Source organism: Grus americana, chromosome 7 (assembly GCF_028858705.1).
Source record: "Grus americana isolate bGruAme1 chromosome 7, bGruAme1.mat, whole genome shotgun sequence".
In the NCBI taxonomy this organism is placed as follows: Eukaryota; Metazoa; Chordata; class Aves; order Gruiformes; family Gruidae; genus Grus; species Grus americana.
Window position 1 is genome coordinate 21,544,086 of NC_072858.1, and position 20,264 is coordinate 21,564,349.

Here is a 20,264-nt window from a genome sequence, read left to right on the forward strand (position 1 = left end):
CACATTAAAAGGAAACATATAGCCTAATGCCATGCCTTGTAGTTGGGGCTGAGTGGAAAGTGAGGGAATGGCAGGGGAGGCACATTAGACCCAAGGGGCTGTAGGAGTCTGAGTACAGTGTTTGCAGTAGATCACTGCTAGCACTTTACAGATACTACCTATGAAGTACAGACAAGACTTGGCAACAGAGTCCTGGGATCAGCTCTTCGGTCTCAAGTGACTGAATCACTGTTCTATTTGTTTGACAGTATTAGTACATTATTTTTGTCCTACATGAATGATTACCCAAAGGAACACAAGCTGGAGAGGTAAAAAAAATCAGCATGCAAACAAAGAGTTCATCCCTAGTTTGTTCATTCTTATCTTGAGAAGATTAATAAGTAATCTCATATCTCAGCAGGAATAAGAAGGCACTATTGGCTAATTTCATCCATGTACTTTGGTATCACAGCATATAAATAAGCATGGATCTATAAGTCCAGCATCAGGCTCTTCTGACACTTGGCTTCTCTTCCTCAGCCCACCATGGAGCTCCTGGGAATGATCACTATTTTTTTGCTGGTCTGTGTCTCATGCCTTCTTCTCTTTGCCACACGGAGAAGCATATCTCAAAAACAGAAGCAACCTCCTGGTCCCATAACAGTCCCCATTGTTGGAAGCCTACTCCATCTGAACCCGTGGAACTTGCCTGAAAGCCTGAAGAAGGTAAGAGACTGTCTCCTTCTTTCCTATGTTTTCTCCATTGCATATAAAACAATGTCCGGTCCAGACTGTCTCAGCTTAATTCACAAGCTTAATTTGCAGTGACCAAATGTCAGACTCAAACAGAAATAAAAGGCGTCCCAGCAATACATGCTTCTGAAGTCTATATATTGCTGTAATCTATATATCTAAGTCTACATATCACCAGTCTAAGTCTATATATTTGCAATAATCATACTATTGATGAGTCCTGTGCTGATCTCATGGCAGTACTGCAGTTCGCAGTGAATTTGCAAACAAGGCACTGATGCTATTGCAATATTCTCTAATATACTATTGCTGTGCTCCTCCTGTGCTCAGCTCCTCATTGCACTAGCAACATGGCCTGGCCCTTTTTTGGGGGAGGCCCCTGCTCCATTTTGCTGCCACTGCTCCCTTGCAGATAGGTAGGATCTCCTGGAAGCAGAAGTAGTGAGTGAAGGGGCTGAAGCAAAAGAGTTTGGAGGTGAATTGTGCTGTCCATTCCCTCCCCTGGCTGACGTCACCCATCTGTCAAAAAAAGCCTGTGTGTTGCAAGACCTGGGAGGCAATAGGTGGAGGGAGTTAAACTGGAGTGCCTGTTCCTTAGGGGACTGTGAGGGGATGGTGGTAGATGGATGGGAAGGGAGGGTGTCCCTGGGTTCTTCAGAGCAAAATTGTGGTGATGATCACCACGTGTATCATCAGATGCATGTATACACATATGAGCTCCTTTTTGCTTTGGTGCTTGTGAACGTTGAGAATCATGAGCACCCTCAGGCATTCTGCTTTGTTTCAGAGCACTAGGTGATTCAATTTCCCACCATAAAAAAAATGGGACTATATCTAGTTTGGTCTTAAAAAGTGAGCATGAGAAGAACTGGTCCAGGTTGGACCAAGTAGCCCAAGAATCTTTTCTGCAATTGTAGCCAAAAGCAGATGCCTGGGAAAAGGTACATGATTAGTGCAATGATACAGTGACCCTCCGCTGATAGACTTGCCTAGTGTCCAGAGGTCTGTGGCCCAGGAGATTTTAGAGACAACTATGATATGTTTGCACTCAAAAACCCTTTAGGTACTTGCTTCCATAGGCATATATAATTGCTTTTTGAGCCCATGTAACCTGTTATCCACTGTGCCCTGTAGAAAGGCATTCCAGACTGTTTTGCCAGCCCTATGAAGAACTATTTTCTTTTCAGGATTTGGAGTTGACATCTCACTGTTTCCATTCATATCTCCTATTTCTTGTACAATTCCCTCTTTCCCTGGCTGTAATTCATAGCTGAAAGATCTCTGCACTGCTGCTAATCAATGCCACGTCTCAGTGATGCTGGGACAATGGCACATCACCCCTCAAAGCCCTTGGCTACAAACTTTTTTTCACATGATTAACGTTCAGATATGTTGTTGTTTGTGTTCCTCTTTCCTACAGCTCAGCGAGAAGTATGGTCCTGTCTTCACAATACATTTAGGCCCACAAAAGATTGTGGTGCTGTATGGCTATGATGTTGTGAAAGAAGCTCTAATTGATCAGGCAGATGACTTCAGTGGAAGAGGCAATCTACCATTGATTAACAAACTCTTCCAAGGCACAGGTATGTCCCTGGTAATGTTAGCATGCAAAGCTGATGCTTTCATTGCTTCAGGAACACAGCTGAGAGGGCATTGGAGGAGGGGATGGTGGATTTAATTTATTACTTTCATGCATACAAATTAACAATCAAAGACTAAAAGCCCAACTCGCTATTTGGACCTTTGAGTAATTGGACCCCTGTTTAAGGTCCCCAGTTGGCTTCACTGAGTGCCTTTCTGTTTTCAGCATGCTTCAAATTCTAGCTGAAATTTTCTTCATTAAATGTGCCTCTAAGATCTTACGTTCACTCTCCCATTTCTGAAAATATTGGCGATATATATACAGCTAAGGAACCAGCAAAAGGAAAGTCCACAGCACAACAAAGACAATATAGGCTGTCCCAGTAAGGGCCACATTCAAGATTAGGCCTTGAGCTTATTCACCAGGGCAGTTCCCAGTATGTCATTTATCTGGGTAAATAGTACCTATTCCATGGTATTACAGGATAGTACCAATGATATTGGCAATAATGACATGCTGCGTGAAGGTGCATAGCAGAACATTTGAGCAGTTACATCAGTGCAAGGGCCATGTGCTTGTGGCCAGGATGAATTCAGTACCGGTGTTACCTTCTTATTTACATCCTAACACAGTTTTTCTTATTCTGGGAATAAACTCAGATTTACTCAACGTGCCGTGGCAGATTGATTAAATTTGTCACCTCCAGAATTGCAAAGAATTTAGGTTTTGGGGCATATAGTAATTGCAGTATAACTCCACAGAAAGGTCTCTTTGCATGTTGAATACTCACTGTGTAGCTCCCATTCAGGAAAAAAAAAAAAATCTGTTTCCTCATGGAGGTCTATCTTTCCTTCCTGTGTCAGGCATTGTGACCAGCAATGGAGAGACCTGGAAACAGCTCCGACGATTCGCACTCACCACCCTGCGGGATTTTGGGATGGGGAAGAAGAGCATCGAGGAGCGAATCCAGGAGGAAACTCATTTTCTGGTGGAGAGGATCAGGAACACACATGGTAGGACATGGACTTTGTGCCTGCTGGGACACCCTGTGTATCTACAATGAGACAATGATGGGTGTAGTGCTCTTTCCCCAAGTCTGTGACCCAAGAAGTGGGCATGTGGCTGCTGTTTCTGCTCCCTGCTGTAATAGGCAAAGTTATCACTGCTGGGAGTGGGTCAGTCAAAGCACTGTGATAGTATGGATAAATGTAGGAGACTGGTCTTGGAAAAAAAGCATCCTTTAACCTGTTCTGCTTGAGGAACAAGACAGGAAGTGGCAAAGGGAATGGTTTGGCCCCAAAGCCAATAGTGGAATTCAGCCATGGAGACAGGGCTGGGCACTGCCAGGTAACCAAGCAACATGCACTTCCTTGCCTTGTCTCCTGCAGCCCTAAGTAAACAGATCTTGAAAAAGTGGGTGACCAGAGAACTCATTTACAGATATTTGGGGTTAGGTCCAGTCCATCTGAACACCAGACAATACCTCCCAGTATTAGTGGGGGCATGCAATGGGAACAGGGACTATAAGCTGCTTTTGAGGGCAGGGCATAAGGTAACCCCCTTGGTTTCAACCTGTAAATGCATCTTCTGGTAGGATATAAGACAATGTTACTTCTAAGTACTTCCCCTGAGAGTGGCACAGTATCAGCCTGGACCACAGGCTTCCTTTCCACAGTCAGCTTATTCTGCAAGGGGGAAAAGCAGATGGATCTAAAAGGATGCTGAAGTATCACTGTTATCCATGAGCCACCAGAAAATTCAGTCTGGCTTCATAGATAACATTCCTGCTACAAAACAGAGAAAACACTCTCACCCACATTGCTCTTATCTTTTCATTAGCATGGTAATACTGTATTTCCTATGCCCTACTGCAAGCCTCCATCTCTGGCTCACCTTGTTACAGCATCTTTTACTATGTACTAAAAGGCTTAGCAAGCAAGATATATACAATTGAAAAGTATAAAGTCATTATTTACTCTTAATGCAAATAAAAAATTGCTAGGACTAGTTATCTACTAGGTTTAGCATTAATACACTCCTCACCTCTCATGAGACATCTGCTGAGCCTTCAGTGGCATCAGTGAGGCAGAGAAGGTTTGGTGCCATTGCTCCTCGGAATAGGCTGATCCTCAATGCTGCCAAGTTGCCATTTTCTGACTCCTTTTTCTTTTTTAGGATTTTATACCTTTGCATGTTGTTTCTCCTCTTGAAACTTTGAGATGGACCCTAACACTCTCTGCAATTATACCTTTCCTTTCTTTCCTGAGTCTAATCTTGCTTTTTTTCTCACACCACAGTTCTCTTCTTAAAAGCTTATGCAGCTGGGCTATCAAAACTAGACCTTGGTCACAGCATTTTAACCCCTAGGAGAGGGTCATACAAGTGAGGTTTGTGCTAATAGACTTCATAACCAGGGTGAAATAACCTGAAGACACGCCTCAGGCAAAGTCCTTATGGTTTCATCAGGTTTTGGTGGGGATCTTTAGGCCATTTCTAATAAACAGTCTATAAGGCAGACAGGCATGTGTCAGCAGAAGAGGAACCAAGCCGCTCAGACCAGTGTTCTGCTGAGAACAGGACAAAAGAGATACTTAAACCATTCAAACAGGGAAATTAGTTCACTTCAAGTAGAAGAGAATAAATTGGATAAGCCCTTCACCATCCTTTCAAACAACTGCAAAATGCTGGGTGTCAAGAGGATGCAAAACTTCCCTGTAGTGTCAGAGGAGGGGATGAAATACTGAAAGTAAGATACCAGGGGTTTTTTTGTTGTTGCAGAGCAACCCTTCAACCCTGGCAACTTCCTAGTCCACGCTGTTTCCAACATCATCTGCTCCATCATCTTTGGGGATCGGTTTGACTACGAGGACAAGAAATTTCTGACTTTAATTGAGTTGCTAGATGAAAACAACAAGCTCCAGAACTCTATACAAACACAAGTGTGTACAGGTTTATTTAATTAATAGATTTGTTCATGATTATATTTTATTAATGAATATTTATTCATTTTTAATTGGAGTGAATTTTCCTAAATTTGGAGAAATTTTTTGAAAGCCAAAAAGGCAGTTAAATAGCCAATTCCTATTGGTTTTTTTTCTTACCTTAGGGAATTGCCATTGTGCGGCTAAAGGATATCTTCACACCGGTTGCTCAAGTGAAGTCTATCCTCAAATATAGCGAAACCATAAAGTAAAAGGCATTAAAATCCAGTTGAATAATAAAGACCTACTGTTCCAAAACAGTTTAATTGCCCCATTTTCATAGTTACAGCTAGGGGAACATTTTATCTTAGCCACATTAATCAGAATGTGCTTTTCCATCATTTTATTTTTACAGCTATACAATTTCTTCCCAACTCTCATGGACTACTTACCTGGGCCTCACCAAAAAATGATCAAAAATGTTGAAAAAGTTGATCAATTTACTTTAGAAATCATAGCAGAACACCAGAAAACCCGGGATCCCTCTTGTCCTCGAGATTTTATTGACGCTTTCCTTAATAAAATGGAACAGGTAATGTAAGAGTGAGAGATTTACCATATTATAAGAAAACCACTGCTTGAATCCCAGCTTCTTTTCAGTTGTGGCAGGAACTGGGCTTTTGCAAATACAGAGGGGAACTTGCATTTCTTGGCACATCAAGGATTTTTAAACACAGAATTAGCAGTACTAGCCAAAGTTAGGAAAGCTGAAGACCAATCTGGTTGATGTAATTCAATGCTTTTCTCATGTTAACAAAGTTTCATAATATCATTTAGTAAAATTACCATAAATGCTGGTGTTCTGGAGAGTGAGTGTCATATTTTTGAAAGGACATTAGAAATGTTTAAAAACATACGTTATGGGTACAGAAATTTCCTTTCTAAACAAGCTGCTTAGCTTTGTCATTCTAAACATTCTGTCAAATCTTCCTCCAGGAAAAAGGGAATGGTCACTCAAAATTCACTGTTGAGACCTTGAGCAGAACCACGCTCGACTTGTTCCTTGCAGGAACAGGGACCACCAGCATCACGCTGAGACATGGACTTCTGATTCTTCAGAAATACCCAGAGATAGTAGGTAATAGAAAATTAAATAAATAATTGAAAACTTTTTAACAGGTTATGGGATCAGTTTGGACAATTCCTGTCACTACCACATGTGGCAATGGTCCATCGGCTAAGGAAACATGTATTTGCAGTGTGAAAACCTGTATTAGTCTTAGTTTTATTCATAGGAACGAGATATTAGTACTAAGTACATTTATATCTTTCTGGTGCACTGAAAGAAAGTTTTGCTATAAATATGGGGAGAGGTTTAGGCAAACAGATGGGGGACTTGTCCATTCAACACTTACTTATTTCCTAACAGAGAAAATTCAAAAGGAGATTGACTGTGTGATTGGCCAAGATCGAAGCCCCTGCATGGCAGATAGGAGCCAGATGCCCTACACAGATGCTGTGGTCCATGAAATCCAAAGATTCATTGATTTCCTTCCATTTAATGTCCCACATACTGTGATGAAAGACACCAAGTTCAGAGACTATTTTATCCCCAAGGTCTGTTCCACTGTGTCTGAGAAAGGTCATAATCTCTTGAAAACAATGACGTGTTCTATTTATTTTATTTTATTTTATTTTATTTTATTTTATTTTATTTTCAAAACCACTGAAATGTTATATAGAATTGGGATTATTTTGTTTAGAAGGGGATTCTGGAAGTTATTGAGTCCAAGCCCTTGTATTTGGGGGGGAAAAAAAAAACAACCCAAACTTTTCATCCTTTATGTGAAGAGAGAGGTATAGCTTTCTTTTTTTTTCACGTAAATGTAAGCAAAGTTCTAATGTATTTGGAAGCAATATTAAATACTCTAATCAGACTCACCATGAAAATTCATTTAAAAAAAAAATCTTTGTCATACCAATGGCACACATTTTTATTCATGTTAATTTTAAACTGGTTAAACTTTGACTACCCTTCTATTCAGCTCTGGGAACTTCTCGGTGCTGCTTTGCTTTAGCATGTCTCCATTTCTTCTCCTCTCTTTGTTAATTCAGGACACTATCATATTCCCTACGCTGACTTCTGTGCTACATGATAGCAAGGAATTTCCAAATCCAGAAAAATTTGACCCAGGACATTTCCTGAATGCAAATGGTACCTTTAAAAAGAGTGACTACTTCATGCCATTTTCTGCAGGTAAGACCTCTTTTTATTTCAGATCCTAGACTATCATTTCCTAGAACCTCTGAACATTTTACTGGCTCTGTCACCATGGTCTGTACAGTGACATCTAGTGATCTGCTAGAGGCACTTTTGGGCAGCTCTAAGCCCTGTACCAGAATTTCAGTTGATTTCCTTTTTTAGCAGTCACAAAAACTCCTCCAATACATGCTACAAGAAGAGATTTACGAAGTGAGAGTGAGCCATGCAACTCCTCTCTCTCCAAACTTATCATCAAACAGCAGCAGAACATGAGACACTGAAGCCTTCAAACTGCCTTTGCCCAGTGAACACCCTCATTGTTCTAGACACTTAGCCCCCAGTTTAATTCATTTGTTTCCCCAAAATGCTGCAGTGCTGCCCGTCCATTCTGAGATGTCTGAGCTTTCATGGAACAGTGGTTAAAATAAGTTACCAGCAAAATACTCCAGTGTCACCTCACTTTTTATTATTTTTGCTTGCAGGAAAACGCATCTGTGTAGGAGAAGGTCTGGCCCGGATGGAGCTATTCATATTTTTAACAGCCATCCTGCAGAACTTTACTTTGAAATCTGTTGTGGATCAGAAGGACATTGACATTTCCCCAATACCCAGCACCCTGGCAAATATGCCCCGACCTTATGAGGTGTCTTTTATTCCACGTTAGCCAAGTGAAGAGAGTTGCCAGCTCCCAAACTCATGAAAGCTCTGGTTAAATGACAGTCATTTCCCAATCTGTTGAGACTGAAACACTCAGACCATTTGCTAGATACTTTTTGGAGACAAACGTGCTTAGAAAATAGAATTCTGTGGCGCTTTTATAATCACCACAGCCAGTTCTAAACAGAGACAGAGTAAGCAATTGCATAGGGCAGGAAACAGCTCCCTGTGCAAAATTATACTCTGCACCTACGTCACCTAGCTCAGATTTCTGTCTGGCTCCTGACATCCTGACATGTCTGAGAGCCCTGCTGCTGCTGTCCCTATCACTTGATCCTCTCAGCACAGGATCAGACTCTTGTACGCCAGGGTTTCCACAGACTTTCTTTGAGGTACTTCTTTGTATTTTCAGTTTGTTTGTGACCTATTTGTAAAGGTAGGCATGAAATGGTAGGGGTTTTTTTGTGTTAGAAGATGATCACCTACTGTATTCTTGCCCCAATACATATTGTCTCTTGTGGTGGGGATGGAGTTTGTCAATGACTGAGCAGATGGGTGTGATTATAATGATGGTTCGTGAAATTACAATTTATATTTCGAAATAAAGAAGTAGTACACCAAACTTGTTTTTCTGAGATCCCAGAAGGACATCTTTTAGTGAAAAACCTGCTTCGACAAAGCTTACACTCCCAAATGTCTTCCAAGTCTTGTACATATCTGACTGTTTCATTTCACTCATTTATATGAAATATATTATGGCTTTGAGACTGAGTGGACCAATGACCTATAACACTTCCATTCTCAGTAACAACGTGGGAGAAGGCTGGACTGACCCTACAAAACCTGCCAGAAGCCCAACTGTGGTTAAAAAGCTGTCTATTGTGGCAAAAGAGGGCAAATTAAATAATACTGGGATCCCCCCAGTGCCATTTACTAGATGAATGGCAGCTTGCATCTTCCCATTATTTTATGACGCATAAAGATCACTACAGCAATGTTACAAAAGCATACATGTACAGATGTAGGACTGGAATTTCCTAACTTGATCACTTTTCCTGCAATGTATAATTGATAGTGATTACAGTGAAGACAGAGAGATGAATCTGTGCTATGTTGAAAAAGACAGCAACTGTAATATTACCACAATGGCATTAACTATTTAAGTGAAACAGGTACAACTTCTTTCCTTTCTAAGTATTAGTAAGTCTGATATACCATGACTAGCATGGCATTGCAAAGGCAAAAGCCATGTCACAGAATTACGAAAATATGAATGAAAGATATATGAAAATATCATCTAGTTTATCATCATAGACCAAAAAGGATCAACTATTACAAATCTTCTCATCAGATAAAAAGAAGCACTCCATTCTTTCTCTTCAGCTGTGCAATGATTAAAATAGGCAAAGCAAATGGCCCAGGGACAGATTTGCTATTCCAGACATCTTCCTCCATACTGAAAAGACAAGGAGGCAGTCAATGCAAATCAGCAAGAAAACAGCTTTAGCTCCCAGAGTCTCCACCATGATACACAGCAGGGCTGTGTGACTTTTCAGGCTCTAACATGGAGTATGCCTCACTTGGCTTCTTTATTTCACTGAAGACTCAGTCCAAGGAGGATGGCTTTTCCACTTTCCACAATGTGTCATCTTCTTAATAGTCTCCCACACACATGAACATGCTTTGGTCACTCTTTTTTTCAGATCAAGGACATCACAGAACTGGCGTCAAAGGAGAGATGACACATTTTATTCCCTAGCTTGTGGCACCTAATTTCTGTTCCAGTTGACTCTCTGCCCCAGCTTCCTGATGTGTTTCATTTGCAGCTGTCTGACATACTATTTGAAAAGTAAAGGAAAAACCCTAAAATGCTGCACAAGGGGATTAATTCCCTAAAAAGTATGACCTTGAGACCCTCCTGTCTTATGGTCACTCACCGCAAGAAATAATAGCTAATCCAAACTCTCTTCATAGGCTAAAATGTAACCTCTTTTATAGGAAATAGCATATGATAACCACTAGAGATTGAATAAAATGATTGTGTCGCCTGTAGGTTAGAAGCATGAGTAACCAGTATGGGCAGTTAAGCTTAAGCAAGGCTTTAGGTTGCACAGTCCAGGGAACATTAGTTGTAAGAAACTTCAGAAGGCAAAAATGAACTGGTCTTTCCATCAGCCTCTGCCCTTCAGCTGAAATTTTGCCTCTGTACTTAGGTAAGGTAGGAAAGATTTCCTGCCATAATTCTCAGGTTAAATGCTTTTTAGCATCTTTCAAAGCAACCTTTACCTTTAAATTTGAACAGCTATTCACTCTTCTCATACTGAGTCTCATTTTCATTTTATCTTATATTTCAAATTGCAAACAGTTCATACTATTTTATTGCACAGATTTCCTATATTGTGTCTGCACTGCATTGCGCTCTTTAATTACTCCCTATGCAGTGCCTGGAAGTGAAATTCTTTAACTTGCTATCATGTCAGAGATATGCCTGGTTTCTTTATGGCAGCTTGCCTGAACTTCCTTCATTCCCAGTTCAACTCTTGCAAATGAGAGAGAGGGAAGGCAATGAAAAGTAGTCCTGACTTATCTTAGGATATACTTGTCCCACTGGGATGACATACCCAGTTACTAGGGTGGAAAGCTGCGTGAGGATGCCACAACAGCCGTCTGCTCTCCAGGTCATAACCCAGACCTTACAAGTTGCAGCAGCTATCATCTACAACAGCAAGAGACTCTGACCATTTAATGCCAGGGAGCCAAAGGTCTCTCCAGATTCTGCCAGGCTTTGCTCCTATACTGAATGAAATATAGGCTTTGCTCCTATACTGAACCAGCTCTTCCCACTTCTGACTTCTTCATTACATCCTCCCCAAAGAACACCTCTACCTAGGGAGAATCTCGCAGACAAGTACCTGCTCCTCTGGAGAACTTTTGGAGAGTGGCGTAAGTCCTTTTCCACTGAACTCTACACCTTTGTCAATCAATCAAAGCTTATTTCACAACATAAGGTCCATAAAACACAACTGCACGTACTGACCCCAAACATATTGTGAACATAGGACCATACTTCTTAATGAGCTGAAGAACATAGCCTTAAAGTTACATCCACTTGCCTCAGGCAAGTTATTCCTCAGCTGCAGCATGTTTCCTATGAGGGGCAAAGGAGGCAGCTTCCCTGTTTCACACATCTTCCTCCACACTGAACAGACAAGGAGGCAGACAATGCAAACCAGCAAGAAAATGATTGTGGCTTCCAGGGGCTCCATTGCAACATGGGACAGGGATGTGGGATCAGGAAGGACTGAAGCTGCATCCTGGAAGGCTCACTTTATGAAGCCTACAGTAAAAACAACAGTGCAAAGGTAACAAATAGCTGCTCTCATTTCCTCTGCGTTAAACATACTGGTTAGAAAAAAAAACACTCACTGCCAACAAACTTGGATGAACTGCTTTAATTTTTAAGTCTTTATGACCTTTTTAAGGTTAACCTTGTTCAACTGTAATATCAGAAAGCCAGGACAAACATCAATCATTAACAAACCTTGCATTCACAAACCCTGTCATACTTTCATAGCATGCTTGTCTTCTGCCTATTACTGTTGCTTATATGCTTGTCCTCTGATGAGATGCTGCAAATACAACAACGTATTTATCTTCAGGCTATTATATACACTTGTGATTATCATCCCATTGGACATCGTTTAACATTAATATTGAACACAAAGTTCCAGATTAAAAAGTATACTCCATTCCAGAAGCATTATTTTTAGCTGTTAGACATGCTGCAGTTTCCACTAATGATTTAAGAGCCTGTTCTGAAGACTGCGGACATCTCCACAAAGTACTGCTCTGAAAATTGGATGACTTCAGAATAACCTGTTAAGAGCAGCTGGGCAGAACTGTCTTGGGATGGCAGGGAAAAAATCCTCCGCTGGCACTGAACTCTTCTGTTTCTGCTTAAAGAGCTGTATTTGCTAGGCTGATTTTTCACTCCCTGGTTTGCAGTTGCAGTCCAAGTCTTGAAGTTCAGCCCTGAAGCAGTTGCATAGATGGCTTTGATGAGATACTTTGCCCCTTGACTCTCATCTGCCAGACCTCCCTTTCCTCTGTTCTCTTCCATGTTCTTCCCTTCAAACACCTGCTACTTTCTTCTTATCTTTTCCACCACGAAATGCTGCAGAAGGGAAGAGAGAGAAATTTAGTCTCCCCCCTGTACCTCCTCTGGAACTTCTCACGGACTCTCCAGGTGAAATGTTTGAGCAGCAACCAAGTTGTGCCTCTGCTTTTGGACTATACATTTCCCCAGCACAATGCTATTCACACACATCTAGTTATGTCTCTTCTGTGGTGCTACTCTCCAAGGACCAGCCATCCTTGCCGTGCTTTGGATTCTACCAGTCACACAGAGAGCCCCCAGGCAGAAAGGGGAACACTCACAGACAGAACTGGGAACACATCTGTCAGCTCTTGGCCTAATGGGGATGCCACTGTCACACAATCCTCCAGCCAGCCAGGTAGTCAGGCTCTAAAATGTCCTCCCAAAAAAGAGTCACTTGTGAAACAAGCTCCCCCTCCCATTTCTGCTTCCTGGAGATGGGATACTCAAGAATTTATGAGAGGAATTTGCTATTTCTTAGCTGTCTTACCTGAGAACACTAAGCACTTGCTGGCAATGCATGGATAGATGGATTTCCATCTTCAGAGTTCCTGGAGGTTTTAGTCTTTGTAGTTTTAAAATAGCATTGTATTTTCTGTATGTAGAAAAGCAACTTTTTCAACACAAACAAGATTTGGTCCTTACTTTGTCTTTACTGCTTTATCTTGTGAAGTTTTCTCTGCTGACACACCGCCCTCTCGTGGCCCTCCTGCAATCCTGTCAAGGAAAGACAATGAGCAGAGAAATGCCATATTATTTTTCTTTGAAATTTTCTATGCCCCGATCACCCAGATCCCTAGACCTTTCCAACAGCGTGCTGTTTTGCTGAGTGTACCTCTTCATCAAAGCAACTAGCAAATGAACCTGTGATTAAAACAAGACATGGCTAAGCCTGCAGTTCCACAAAAGCAGATGCAAACAGGAGTGTCACTGGAATGCATTTAAACCTATTCTTGAGTCTGCTCTTTGCCTTGCTATAAACATACAAACCAGACATCAGGGCTCTGACTAGGAATCATAGAATCGTTTTGGTTGGAAAAGACCTTTAAGAGGTGGGATGGCCTTTAAGAGGCCAGGAAGCTCCATGAAGACTGAGCATTCTCAGGTGAGGTAAGTACAGAGGGAACGAGATACAGTGATTTTACTTTTATGTGACCGTATTTAGCTATCCAGTGTCACTCAGCCCCTTGATTCCCTTGGCCTTGAGGGGTGAGGAGCAATACCTGTTAACAACAACTGCATGGATACTGTCTTAGAGGGCACCATTCTAATTCTAGTCATGATGCTGACAGCATTCTCTGCTTTCAGACATGTCTTTGAAGACCTGAGAAGTCCTCATTAGGGCTTAAAGCTAGTATGCTTGTACTCCAGAGTGGTGTTTTGTACAGTCACAATCTGCTTAATCACAAATTTCCAATTCTCTGCTGAGCAGAGGACAAACTCTAGCCCTCATGCCCCTGAGAATGTGTTCTTGCTTAGCTAGCACTAGCCTATCCTTGAGTGCAACCCTTTCTGCTCAAACACTCTGCCAATCCTTATATCTAACTCCCACGTTAGGACAACTTCCTGCTGGGCTGCTGTCATGTCCATAGCTGTCTGGCAACACAGCATGCTCCAGGCACACATTATGGAAGGACAGTCTTGCTGCTGCGGGATGAGCTTGGTACATAAAACCATGCTTAAGAATGGTGAGACACATAACGGTCTCCTCTTTTCTATTAAGACCAGCAGCCTTGAAACATCTTCATTATTATGTGTCTCCCCATGGTCTCAAGATGAAAAGGTGCCCTACTGGGTCCAAGGCAGTTGGAAGTGCTAGAGGATGTAAACGCAAAACAGAGAGGAGAGCTGTGCTGTTCTTGGCCACTTCAGGAATTTACACAGCAAGGCTGCTGTTATGATCCCAGTGACAGTGAATGCTTCTTGCTATGCAACTATGAGTTTTGGCATTCCAACTGCAATGTGGACAGTATGTGTTAAGGGAAGGTGACTGGGATTCATCTTAAGACAGAGCAGGGCTGCCATACATCCAGTTCCATTCCCGGCTTAGATCTGTGGAGTCTGTCTCCCATTGATGGTCTGAGCATATGGTCCACATCCAAAAATGGAATGCACTTGCAACTACTTTGGCACTGTGCTGTCATTAGAGCACGGAGTGTGTCTGGGCCATGTTCTGTTCTACATTCAATACTTGATTTGCAGGTTAACTGCCATGATCAGAATCTATTTGGCTTGCTGCCATGCAATAGGACCAGTTACTTAGGTGGCTTAGCGCTTGATATTATTCTTACCACATAGAGATGATCACAATTCTCTAGTCAGCAGCCAGCTAGCTCTCCATTGTAATTCCTTGGGAAACAACTCAGTCACCCCTTCATCTTGGCCTCTGCACCTAGCCAGAGTGCAGGGCCAGTTGCATCCCTGCAGCAGAGAACAATCCCTTTGTGTGCCAGCATCCACTCTATGCCTACAGCGCCATCTTCCCAGAAAGAGCTGGGAATCAGAGAGATCACTAGGCTGGAAGATCAGAGGTCTTGTCTCAATCCTAGAACACTTGCCCTGGTAAGCATTTCAGTGGCTGGTCAGCTCTAGATGATGTCCATCTATCCAGAACCATTTCCAGCCTGACGTGAAGCAGTGCCTTTCTGTTTTTAAAGATGGGTATGGGCCAGGGAGGGGACTTACAGGGGGTTAGGGACTAAGCTCCCAACCACATGCAAGTGCTATACGCTGTAATTAGAAATCTTCATTATTCAAGGGAACAGAGGAGCTCTGAGCAGCACCCACAAGCTTTTACATCAGCAGCCAAACATCTGTGATACTCCTCCACAAAGGCAAAGAGAAAGGATGGTGCTATCAAAACCACTGGTGAGTCTGGCTGAATCACATCTAGCTCTTGTATAATCTACAGATGCATGAAACACTGGAGAAACAGGACTTCTAGATTGTCTACCATCTTGTGGTACCACCTCCCAGCATCAAAGATCACCAAGCAGGCCACTGTTCAGACTGTCATTCAGATGCAAGTCTCTAGGCACAAAGATTTTAGATCTGGCTGGCTACATCCACTTGTCCAGCAGAACACACCACAAATCCTGCGAAGATAGTGATCTGTCAGATCTTAAAACATGTTCTACATGGTATAATTTTCTCCAACACAGAAATAACTCATCTGTTGGTACCTCTTCCTGTTGAGTTGGAGGATGTTGCTTTGATAACAATACTAAAATGTCTAATTTGCTTTCACAGGTAGAAAAGTCATCAGGGAGGTAACTATGGATAAAAGCAATAGACATGCAAATGGCTGGATACCTCTGGGAGACTTAAACCCTGTTCTTTAAAGATGCTCATTCCAAAAAGGCCTTTTTTCAAATTGAACTCAAACCTTTCTCAAATCCTACATTAAGGCCGTATAGAATAGTATTTTCTGGTTTAAACACAGGATTTTTAAAGTGATGGTGAAGGCTCTCGAACATCATCTGCTTCGCTGGTTTTAAACACTAGGGAAAAGTGTCCATCTTGACTATTTACAGTGGCTGTACACTGACCGACAGCATTGTGATCTTTACCACACTGGCACCTGACTAGACATTCTTCTACATAGCCTGTAGGAAGCTTGAACTACTTCTTTCCTACATCAGCATTTGTACTATCCTTGACTGCAACTCACTCAGAAGCCAGCTTGAACCAGTGAGGGTCAACAGGTACGAAAAAACCAAACCTTAGAGTAGGAGTATCTGTTCAGTAAGAAGGGCTCTGCTAAATTAGCAATTTGGAACACTGTTCATCTGGTAAAGAAGCTTTTTGTGCTGTGCATGCCTCTTCAAAAACTACTAGGATCAAAATTCATTGGTAAAGTAGAGAAAGGATCTGCTAAGTTAACTGAGCATATGATAAACCAATACTTCTTGCCGTTTCACCTGAGGTCCAAAGAACATAATTGCAGAAACACTTGACACAGAGTTTAAAATGTGTTCTCTTCTATGATCTCCAGTAGCTGGAAGGAGTTTGTCTTTATTAACAGACCCTTTGAAAAAATAAAAAGACAACTTACATCATCTTCCCAACAGGAATTTGAGATTCCAGAGAGACAAATGCAGCAGGTTGTTTTATTGTAAATTTATAATAATTAGTCTCTCTATTTCAAACAGATAAAGGTGGATACCAAAATGAAGTGTTTTCAATACCATGCTTGTAACTCCAAAGGCCAGGGTATCTTCTCAACACATAGCTCAGCAATAGGACTAACACACAGATAGCCAATATCAACATATGGGTTAGGGACAGCCGCCTACTTTTCAGTGCAGAACAACTGAGGCAACAGAACCTCTTGAGAAGAGGAAAATATTATTCAGCCTTAAGCCTGAATACAGGCTACTGTATTCAATAGATAGAAAAAGTTACCAGTCTTGATGTTAGCTGTAACAAAATCCTTGTCAACATACAGAATTGCTGTTGTTCAACTTAAAGAGAAATTAGTCTGACTCATAGCCCAACTCCAAATTAAAGACTGTTGAAATTTCATCGTTTCTCCAGTTTTTTGTACTTGGATTCTGCAGAAGGAAAAATAACAATATTTTAGGACTGTATAGGTAAAAGCTTTGAACCCTGTAAGCTGCTATACATCTTAAAATTCAAGTTAATTTACAGTATCACTCAGGGTCAATTTTACTAAAGCATTCATTTAGACAGATATAACTGTATAATACTATTTTTAAGAACCAGGTGCTTAAGTCAGACAACTAATATTAATTTAAGCCAAAGGGACTTGGATGCCTGGTGGAACTTTATGAATTCCTCTATTTGAGGGATTAAACATCTGTCTTTAAAATTTGGGTCAGCGCATACTGCAAAAGAGAAATCAAGCCTCACTAATAAGCTGTAGTTCAATAATGTCTGTACTAGTCCACCTCCATATAACTTGATACATTAATCTTTTCCCAACACTTGCCACTTCACATGCAATGTTCACTGCTCAAAAGCAGCACAGACAACTTTGCAGCTCAGACTTGATAAACAGAGGAGTTTGTCTTTTTAAATCCCCTTGCAAGGGACTATTCTGCTAGGTAGTAACAGTAGAGGACAATAGTTACCAAGTTTTTTGGAATACGCATCCAATTTATAAGCTGCCTGCTCCAGAGCTGCAACCTGTTCCTCAATGAGGTTGATTTGTTCCAGATATGGCTGAAGAGCAGCATCTTAAAAAAGCAGAAAAATCATATCTGTCAGTTCTCAGTAATTCACTTCCAAGAAAATGTTCACACTTGAAACACAAGACTTTCTCATTACATTCTTCAGCTAGAACAATTTAAAAGCTCCTTCCTTCCTCTGCCCCAAAATCAAGTGGTGATACTGATAGCTATGTCCCAGGAAAAGTATGAAATCATTAAGAGTACTGGCTAGACTCAACACAAGTAACAATACAACATGAATCAAAGGAAGTGTTATTTCCTGCCAGATCCAAAATTTGGGGTAAAACAGGACATAAATTCAGATGTGTCTTCTCTTATGCTAGTCTACATAGTCTATAGCTGTAAAGAAACATACAAGAGTGACACTGTATGGCAGCATGTCTATTTCAGAGAGTTTTCCTTCCTTCAGCACCTAATGGAGTGTGAACTATCTGATTCTTAGATGCTTCATTTCCCAAACAAGTGTACCATTCATTATATCCTTACCTTATTTTGTTTACTTACATTTTTGATTTAAATCCTTCAGATTTCTACTGATGTTTATAGCAATATCTTTCATTTCCAGGTACTTCAAGCTAGTCAGCTTATTCATGTTTTCCAAGAGTTTGTAGTCTTCACTGGTGGCTTAAAAATAATAGAGTTCATTTTAATTAGAAGTTGATGCGGTTTGAATTGGGTGCAGACTTTTTCAAGAGGACAAGAGACTTCAAACCAACAGCCAAATGTAACAAAGAATAGTTTAGGTGGCAATACGGGTATTAGTATAATGTTCTAAAAAAAGAGAGATGATGTTTTGTGAATTGTAAAAATCAACTGGACTAACGAATACTTATTCACTTGCAATTTTTTTTGAGAGAAAAATTAACTAATTCTTCACATTTCTACTCTTACTCTTTCAGTTAAACACTTATGTTTACAAAACTGATAGCACGAATCCAGATTGGTAATCTGTACCATATACCCTTCAAGCCCATGCCATCAGTAGTGTTGTAGAGTGTATTCAAAATTAGAGCCTAAGGAATCCATTAACTTGTTGAACAGTTTACTTTGCACAGCAGTTAATATTGCACAGTTTATTCTAAAGCGTGAATGTTGGAAAATAGGTGTATGATCCTTGCTCTCACTCAGAAACAAAACAGCTGCACATGTTCTACTCTTAGTTGTGCTTCTCTTCCAGTCTTTCTTAACCTAGACTCCTTTTGGTTGGTTGGTTGGTTGATTTTCCATGTACAAGCTTCTGCAATACTAAAAAGAATTTTAAGTTGCTGATATCAGACTGAATTCTTTAAAAAATATTTGTGCTAATCTGGGACTTCATTAATATGACTAATCTCAGTGTTGTTAGTAGTCTTGCAACATGCCAGACTTGAACTGCCACTCTTGCTAGGTATGTTCTGAATAGGTATACTTTAGACAAAATACACAACAGATTTCTTTAAAAGAAAATTAAACAAAAACTTACTTGCAGATCAGTATTACAGTGCCTTACCTGTCAGTTCACCTGTTAAATAAATGGCCATTTTGTTGAACATGTCTTTACAGAGCTCATTGATGTCTGCTTCTGCCGGTTCCTTAGCTTCCTCTGCTGTTTCAACAGCAGGATCCTCTAATCAGAGTGCAGACATTACAGGGTTAGGGGAAAGTTAGCAGGTACAGAAACACACCATAGAAATTGAATGGTCCCTTTTTTTTTTTCTTCAAGTTGACTACACCTACTTTCCATATAATTTGTCTACTTCACACTAAGGGCTAACAAACCTAGGCAGTTTCCTTAAAGTAGCATCAAGATTATCTCAAAATAATGTTTTAGGGAACATTTAAGGCACAGGCACCTGGCCTGACCACACTTACAAATATAAGCCCCCTCCTGTGCTTACACGACAGGAAACAAATTCAGGAAGAACTTTTGAGTGACGATGTGCACAGTGCTACTGATGTTTATTTCTAGTCACCGATTCAGAATAACGAGAACAGCCTCCCCAGTCAGTTTCACGAAGGGCTACAACAGATCCCCACCTGTGGAAAGCGGTAATCACCGCTTCTCTCCTCCCAACCCACTTCTACCACAACCTGCCCGTGCTCTGCTCTTCTCAGGAGCAGTTCAGCACCTCCTCCGCAACCCGACAGGTTGCTCTTTGCTTTGCCGGCAGCCTTTGCCGGCTCGAAGACAAAGGCTGCGCCGAGGCCCGTGGGTCAGTCCGGCGAAGCAGCGGCGTGGCGGGATGACAGGCACAGGGGGATAAGCCCCTGGCGGGATGGAGCCGCCGGGCTCCAAGGGAGCAGGCAGGCAGGCAGGCAGACAGACAGCCGGCTGACATAAGCGAAGTCGCGGGCCCGCCCCGCAGCCGGCCCCCACCCCACCGCCGGAGCCCTTCCCGCCGCGGGGCGGCTACTGCCCCGCCGGGCAGCTCCTCCCTGCGCCGCGCCGGGAGCAGGCCGCGGCCTGGCATGGCCCAGCCACCGCTACGCGGCCAAGGAGCGAACGCGGAAGGGGCGAACCCGGAGAGAGCCCCCCCGGCCCCGGCCTCTTACGCTTGGAGGGCTGCGAGCCAGCCTCGGGCAGCCCCTCCGCCGCGGTCGCCATAGCGACAGGCCCCCTCCCGCGGCGCCCGCTTCCGCCTTCCACCTCGCGCAGAGCCGCGGCCCCGCCCCTTTCCGCCACAGCGCATGCGCGATACGTGCGGGCCGGGCCGGCGGGGGCTGCGGAGGGGAGCGGGTGGGCCGGCGTACCCCAGCGCTGGGCCCTGGCCGCGGGGATGCC

At 42.2% G+C, this 20,264-nt stretch overlaps 2 protein-coding genes across 10 annotated transcripts; one reads left to right on the forward strand and one right to left on the reverse strand.

Moving 5' to 3' along the window:
- The first annotated feature begins 471 nt into the window (after positions 1–471).
- On the forward strand, positions 472–8,777 carry LOC129208936 (cytochrome P450 2H1-like). Its single transcript, XM_054832476.1, has 9 exons — positions 472–705; positions 2,153–2,315; positions 3,178–3,327; positions 5,093–5,253; positions 5,651–5,827; positions 6,232–6,373; positions 6,665–6,852; positions 7,351–7,492; positions 7,981–8,777. The coding sequence occupies exons 1-9, from the start codon at positions 526–528 to the stop codon at positions 8,160–8,162; spliced, it is 1,485 nt and encodes a 494-aa protein (XP_054688451.1). The 5' UTR covers positions 472–525; the 3' UTR covers positions 8,163–8,777.
- Positions 8,778–11,598: 2,821 nt separating this feature from the next.
- BLOC1S2 (biogenesis of lysosomal organelles complex 1 subunit 2) lies at positions 11,599–20,168 on the reverse strand. Of its 9 annotated transcripts, XM_054832422.1 has the most exons (8): positions 20,036–20,168; positions 18,993–19,109; positions 18,008–18,127; positions 17,405–17,509; positions 16,232–16,864; positions 12,957–13,028; positions 12,802–12,862; positions 11,599–12,329 (listed from the first exon to the last, which is right to left on the reverse strand). In XM_054832422.1, the coding sequence occupies exons 1-5, from the start codon at positions 20,085–20,087 to the stop codon at positions 16,833–16,835; spliced, it is 426 nt and encodes a 141-aa protein (XP_054688397.1). In that variant the 5' UTR covers positions 20,088–20,168; the 3' UTR covers positions 11,599–12,329; positions 12,802–12,862; positions 12,957–13,028; positions 16,232–16,832. The 9 variants fall into 9 exon arrangements, with proteins under 9 accessions (XP_054688397.1, XP_054688396.1, XP_054688395.1 ...); XM_054832421.1 differs by lacking the exon at positions 12,802–12,862; XM_054832420.1 differs by having other exon boundaries at positions 12,802–13,028.
- Between the last annotated feature and the right edge of the window lie 96 nt (positions 20,169–20,264).

Coding starts and splice junctions, on each gene's coding strand:
- BLOC1S2 (XM_054832421.1), bottom strand. CDS start 20,087: ATGGCGACCGCGGCGGAGGGGCTGCCCGAGGCTGGCTCGCAGCCCTCC. Junction 17,510..18,007: donor GAAGGATTTAAATCAAAAAT/GTAAGTAAACAA, acceptor TGCTTTTTTAAG/ATGCTGCTCTTCAGCCATAT. Junction 16,865..17,404: donor TGCGTATTCCAAAAAACTTG/GTAACTATTGTC, acceptor TTCCTTCTGCAG/AATCCAAGTACAAAAAACTG.
- LOC129208936 (XM_054832476.1), top strand. CDS start 526: ATGGAGCTCCTGGGAATGATCACTATTTTTTTGCTGGTCTGTGTCTCA. Junction 3,328..5,092: donor GAGGATCAGGAACACACATG/GTAGGACATGGA, acceptor TTGTTGTTGCAG/AGCAACCCTTCAACCCTGGC. Junction 5,254..5,650: donor AGAACTCTATACAAACACAA/GTGTGTACAGGT, acceptor TTATTTTTACAG/CTATACAATTTCTTCCCAAC.